The sequence below is a fragment of the Hippoglossus stenolepis genome, chromosome 2 (genome assembly GCF_022539355.2).
Source record: "Hippoglossus stenolepis isolate QCI-W04-F060 chromosome 2, HSTE1.2, whole genome shotgun sequence".
NCBI lineage: Eukaryota > Metazoa > Chordata > Actinopteri > Pleuronectiformes > Pleuronectidae > Hippoglossus > Hippoglossus stenolepis.
In genome coordinates, this window is record NC_061484.1 from 10,395,896 (window position 1) to 10,402,365 (window position 6,470).

The window sequence follows — 6,470 nt, forward strand, 5'->3', positions numbered from 1 at the left end:
TTTTTGTTTCTGTTCCCTTCACAGACATCAGCGGACTATGAGACAATGACGCCTGGTGAGGGAACTGAACCTGAACCCCGCTGCACCTGTTCACCTTCGGACTGTGCTGCTACCTCAGCTCCACCGCCGCCACCTCCTGACCTCTGCCCCCACTTCACGTCAAAGCACCGGGAATCCACTGTCACTCTCGGCGAATATGCTGAAGTGGATGTACGAGGCCACGTCTGCCAGTACCAACATCTGGATCTCAGCCAGTTGGAGGATCATGTTTATCACAGGCTCTGTGGTCCTAAAGATGGACCCATGCAGATGAACTGTTGATACCACTCAGTTTATTTACAACTTGGGTCTTGTTTACAAAAACTTTAGACAGCACCTTAAATCGTCAGATATAACTTTCTACTTTCTGAGATACCTTGGTGCTAATAGAGTATTAATAATAATATGATTTGTGGCCAAAACACACATGTTTTATACGTTTTGAATGAACCTATACTGTTCATAAACTATAATAAATTCCTAAATCAATAATCCAGGAGTTGTAATGTTGTGTTTTGTTATTCCTCAATGAAAAAGTGTCATTTTGAATGACACAGAGAAGGGAAAATGAGATATGAGATACATTGTACCCAAATAAACCAAATTATAATATATGAAGGTGTTGTTCACTGTCCTATAACATTCCCAGTGAGACAGGTGGGAGATGGGAGGGATGCTGCGTTGCTTCTCACATGTTCTAAGTGGTTTCAGAGTGAGGTTAAAACAGAGGAAGCTACTGAAACACAGGAAGTGCTTGCACTTCCTGTGCTTCCTGGAAAAGCAAAGAGGAAACACAGAGTTGTCACTAATTTGGGGACAGTTACAAAGACATGAAACCAGCGTTGAGATCAGAAAAGGAAAAGGGACAAAGACGTATGAGCAGCATGGACAAGGTTTTCCTCATTCTGATTCTTGTGGGAGGTAAGTTCCCTGAGATTGACTCATTTGAGTTTGTGTTCTGTGTCTTTGTTTCAGCGAACACACTCACAACCTTTCATTGTCACATTCCTAATTCTTAAAGGAACACTTTCTGTTGCCTTGCTGTTGAGTTTCAGCCTCAACTGTGAACTCTGTTGGCTTTTAAAGTGTTTTGACGAAGCTGGGAGGAGATTTGGAGATTTGTTGTTGCTGTTGAGAGCTGTTTAGATAACTCAGTGGGTGCACCTTGAAATCAGCTTTTCCTAACCACAAAAACAATGTCAGGGTTAAAAAGTATAAAATATAACACGTAAAATTCAGGTTATTTTTTCAGACTTTTGCTTTTTTGTGAAATGCTGCATATATGTTTCTATAAGGGCTTCTAGAAATACTCAAATGAAAGAATGAACTGCCAACAACTTCCACATAGGGAACGTTAATGGGGACCACTGCTTTACAGGAGTGAATCTATTGACATGAGGGTTTATAGAAAATAGTTGTTGAAGGCTGAATGGAGATGTGACTTTTGTTGCTGTCTCTGTGTCTTGTGCAGGATTCTGGAAGACTGAAGCTATATCTGTAAAAGGAGAGCTGGGGGGAGACGTCACATTTCAATGCTCTCACTCTTATGCATATGGCAACGTCAAATATTTCTGCAAGGCGTCTTGTAAGGATGAAGACGTCGTAATAAAAAGCAACGAAAACAGTACAGGCAAATACAGTATCAAAGATGAAGGAAACACGTTCAACGTGACCATCTCTCGTCTGACAGAGGGCGACGCAGGAAAATACTGGTGTGGAATAGAAAGAGTTGTTAAGGACACGTACAAAGAAGTCGTCCTCACGGTCGTAAAGGGTGAGTTGAGTCCCCGCTGTACAGGAACTGTTTTTATGACGTCGTCATTCGTCTTCACTTTATCACTTTAACATTTATTGCATTTCCTTCTCACCAAAACGTGATCGACATTTCACAAAAGCGTCTGTTTCAAATGGATCTTCTCTTTTTCGCAACAGGAAAGAAGTGAGAGGCTGTAACAGAAACGAGACAAGGAACTAAATAAACATCACTCTGTCTGTTTCTCTTTCTTTCTTCAGGAAAAACACAGGACCCTGAAGAGGACTTTTCACAATCAACTATAGGTGAAGCATTTACTACAAATGCAACACTTCCTGCATTTACTACAAATGCAACACTTCCTGCATTTACTACAAATGCAGCACATCCTAATAAGTCAGAGTCTGAAGGTGTGTAGATATACATGTGTGTGAGAGACAGAGTCCTGAGTGATGTATCTTCACTGAGATATGATGTTGTCTCTTTTCTCCAGGGAAGCTGGTGTACATCGGAGCAGGTCTCGGGGGGGTTGTGCTGGCTCTGGCGGTGGTGCTGCTGATATTCTTCAAACATCGAAACAAAGAAATCAGCACAACCTCTGGTGAAAAAACAAACTCATTGAACAGTGTTTATATCATATGATGGCAGTTTCATATTACGCCCAGAATCACCACAACGACCAAATGATACACAACAGCAGTGATCTGGGAACACCCAGGCCTGAACACTATTAAAAGCACCTGCCGGCCACCTCATGACGCTCTGTGTCAGAGAGCCATAGCAACCACGTAGAAGCGCCCTGGCAACCACCACAAAAACCACTCGGGGATGTGTAATGCTGCTGCATTCACACTAAACGCAAAAAGGAAGTTTTCATGTGATGAGACAAAGTCAATGCAAAGAAGCGAAATACACATAGACAAGAATTTTGCATTTGAACTTCAGCAAACAATGAATGTGATGCCATGTCGTGAAAGCCAATCGGCATTGAGAATGAAACTCACCAGACTCAGGTCCTGGCACAGACCCAAGCTAGTAGGTCATAGGTAAACATATTTTAAGGCTACATCCAACCATTTATTTTATTTTCTGCTCATTAAGAAGAAATACAAGGCTCATACAGCATTTTCATTTTCAGATCAATACTTTGACCCTTATTGGAGCGAACACAAAGTCAAATAAAAGCATTCATCCTCATTTACCTAGGGTTGGGGCGGCATGGTGGAGCTGTTTGAATTCCAGCTTGACTTGGGTCTTCATAGTTTGCATGTTCTCCCTTCGTCTGCATGGGTACAACCCTCTTGAAAATGCTGTTATTTCTGGGCAAAATAAATACAATTGACAGAATATTGGTAAAGGGCATAATGCATAAGAAAAGATGACATTAAATAGATGGCAATGTATTCTTCTTTATTTTGGTTATTTGCTGCTTTTATTGTAGAATTATGCCAGTATAAATATTAACTATTTTTCAGTAAGTCAAAGGAAGTAATACAGTTTTTACTTCACAGGCATTTAAAACTTTGTCAATGTATCATCACTCTCCACACAGGAAAGCACCAGAACACTGAGTATGCATCGCCGTCCAGTCAGAGTGGAAACGGCCACAGCAGCAGGGACCAATCAGATGACTTGTTCTACTCCACTGTCAACTTCAACACACATCGCCCTGCAGAGGTCACATACTCCACCATCACACACATCCCAACGGATGAATCAGACTTGTATTGTAACCTCTAAACTCAGTTCTGAATATGTTCACAGTCATGTGCAGTAACAATACGTGCTGTAAATACCCACCGCTTGCAGAGATATATATTGTGACAAGGAGAAAAAACTATTTAGAAATGCTTTTTAATTTAACCACAATAAAATAAAAGATAATAGAGATTTTCTTGTGTGTGCAATTTTGTATTTTTCAAAGAATTGGTGAAGAAATGAAACACCAACAATAAACACGCATTTGTTTGACACATAGCCTACTGAGTTAGCGTTTGTTAAATTGTTACCAGTGCATGGTTACATTTTTGAACACTGGAATTTAATTGGTAGATAGATAGATAGATAGATAGATAGATAGATAGATAGATAGGTGGATGTCTTGATCTGTCAACCTGCAGGGTATAAATGTAAGGCCATTCATACTGTAAATTCGAACTAAGTCAGGGTCATGTTCCTCTTTTTTTAACTTTCTATTCCTGTGAAAATTTGAGTATATGAAGCTTGTTTGTTTCATGTTATCACAACAGCACAAGTTGCAAGTTTCTGTGAACTAACCAACCCAGTCTCATCAGAAAACGTGTAATAGCTACGTTGGTCCACTTGGAAAAACGTAGTATTCTCACAATTTGGCCTCTCAAATTGTGAGAATCGTTTTTGTCTGCGAAAACATGGCGGACATTCCTTATATTTTCAGATACAAATTTCATTTTATAATATAGTTTGGGCTTTAAAACACATTCTGACACCATTTCTTGCAAGAAATATGCTCTTTGCTTCCACAATCTTCAGCCAGTTCATGCTTAAGATCTATATTTTATTAGTTGTCATGAATATTTTTCAGATCTCGCCAGAAAATCGTAGAAATGTAACGTTTTTATCATTGCTATGGTGGTTGCTGTGAACGCTGCCATGCCGTAAACCACGTCGTAGTGTGCTGTTGAATCATCGTCCGTGCGTTGTGTCGTTCAGTGAGCGTGAATGTTAGTCACGTTATTTGATATTAATATTTTATGATAGATTACACCTCTAATTCGAAGGATCTAAGAATTCCCCGCAACTACATTCATACCGAGGCGGGCCTGATTGCGCATGCGTGAGCGGACCTGTCGTGTGACTGTCGTAAATAAAGTTTAATTTAAATTTAACACAAAGCTACGTCATAAACATGGACCGCTTGGAAGACGACGATGTTATAATCCTTCTGTCAGGTAAGTAGTTTATTTTGTTTTGTTTTTAAATATTGTAACGATCTGGGTTTACAGTCCGAGTGCTGACACAGCGTATGTGGAGTCTGTCGATACAGACAATGGAGTGCTATTCATTTGCAAATATTCTATAGTTTTGCCACAGGCTACGGCTCACGGTAGCCTATGTTACCTGGGATGTGAATAAATGGTTGGTGAGACCAGTTCAAGACGCTTAGCTCATCATTGTGGGATGCTACAATATAAATATAAACATAAACAGATAATGTAATGGTATAAGGAAACTAACGAATCAGCCCATAAAATAGTTTTACATGATACAGTGTAGGGTGCAGGGTGAAAGGCCCATTGTGGGGCCTTCACTATACATTAAGTCTAAGTTTTGACAGCTTCCCTATTTTTGGAGTGTGATAGTTTGATTTTGTTTTCTCAAATTAAGGATGGTTTATGATTGAACTTTGATTTATGAATGCTTTAGATTAACAAGAGATGTATTTGTCTACCTTTACTCCACAATATCAGATCCATTTGGTTTAATTTGTAGTATGCAATATGACAATAATGTTTTCAAAACAAGATGTCAGAGCGTTGCGATACATTTTAAGTAACAATTGGTATGTTCTGTTTTTTAATCAAGGAGGATCCAAGTGAGTTTCAGCAACGTCAAAAACTGGGACCGAACAGTTTGTTTGGCTTGATGAGGAACAGGAAGGGCAGCCTCTCCCAAAAAGAAGGAGAAACGGAAAGAAACAGAAGCCGGGTTTAGGCCACTACCACCATCCACATACATCGAGGAAGATGAGGGAGAGAAATTCTCCTACCCTTAAAGAGGTACTTTTAAGTTACATACCACAAACACCATTTTATATAATACACTAAATAGAAATTTGTATTAAATCCCCAAAGTACGCTGGGTGAAATATAAGTTAATATCACACTGAAAGAATACCTCCGCTGATTAACGTTGATGTTACTGGAATTTAGTACATCAAATAATTCTTCCCTTGCTTCCTAGAATGGTTGTTTTTTTGACCAATCATGCTTCCCTGCTGTGATTGTTCAACTGGGAAAACAACTTTTTCCACAGGAAGGCAAGTAATTTTGATTGGTAGGAATCAAAATGTTTTTTGGAAAAAAAAATGTATGCAGTAATGTCATTTAAGATTGCTTGTGCATTGAAATAATTGCTTTTTGTCTTTGAATTTCAGGGCGATAAAATCAAAGACTTTTTCAGTGGACATTGCTGATCTAGTTGAAAGTGGGTACTGGCCAGCAACAGTCAATTTTAAAAGCTTGTATGCAGTGGATTGGTTCACTAAATATGAGGATCTCATGATTGCGGCTCTGGGAATGTCACGGCAAGCTTTTGTTAGCATGCCTGAACATTGCACAAAAGTCTTAGGTCGGTGACTATAAAATGGAAGTAATTACCCACTGCTTGCAATATGTTTCCCATATATTTACTATAATATAGTATTGGATTTTTGTCTTTTGCTAGCAGATTGTTAAGATATGTGGGGCTACCATGCAGAATGCATTACTGGAATAGACCTATGCCAAATTTGAAGTTGAGAGGCTGTCTCAGGTGCAGCATTCAGTGCCCTGCGTGCACACCATCCATGTTGGCTTTTGCAGTGGATGGGATCCGTAAACTATACGGCTTTAAGAGCCAATCAGGGTAGAACATTTAGAGTGCCATAAACAGTACATTTGTAAATATGTATATATTTTGTATGTTTGCGACTTGAATG

The 6,470-nt window shown here is 39.4% G+C and overlaps 1 protein-coding gene across 2 annotated transcripts; it reads left to right on the plus strand.

The window, feature by feature from the left end:
• The first annotated feature begins 820 nt into the window (after window positions 1–820).
• LOC118124847 (CMRF35-like molecule 2) lies at window positions 821–3,682 on the plus strand. 2 transcript variants are annotated; one of them, XM_035183033.2, is made up of 5 exons: window positions 821–960; window positions 1,511–1,813; window positions 2,053–2,202; window positions 2,286–2,393; window positions 3,345–3,682. In XM_035183033.2, exons 1-5 carry the CDS (start codon window positions 870–872, stop codon window positions 3,530–3,532), a joined length of 840 nt encoding a protein of 279 aa, XP_035038924.1. In that variant the 5' UTR covers window positions 821–869; the 3' UTR covers window positions 3,533–3,682. The 2 variants fall into 2 exon arrangements, with proteins under 2 accessions (XP_035038924.1, XP_035038932.1); XM_035183041.2 differs by having other exon boundaries at window positions 2,053–2,097.
• The last annotated feature ends 2,788 nt before the right edge of the window (window positions 3,683–6,470 follow it).

Coding starts and splice junctions, on each gene's coding strand:
- LOC118124847 (XM_035183033.2), top strand. CDS start 870: ATGAAACCAGCGTTGAGATCAGAAAAGGAAAAGGGACAAAGACGTATG. Junction 1,814..2,052: donor CGTCCTCACGGTCGTAAAGG/GTGAGTTGAGTC, acceptor TTCTTTCTTCAG/GAAAAACACAGGACCCTGAA. Junction 2,203..2,285: donor TAATAAGTCAGAGTCTGAAG/GTGTGTAGATAT, acceptor TCTTTTCTCCAG/GGAAGCTGGTGTACATCGGA.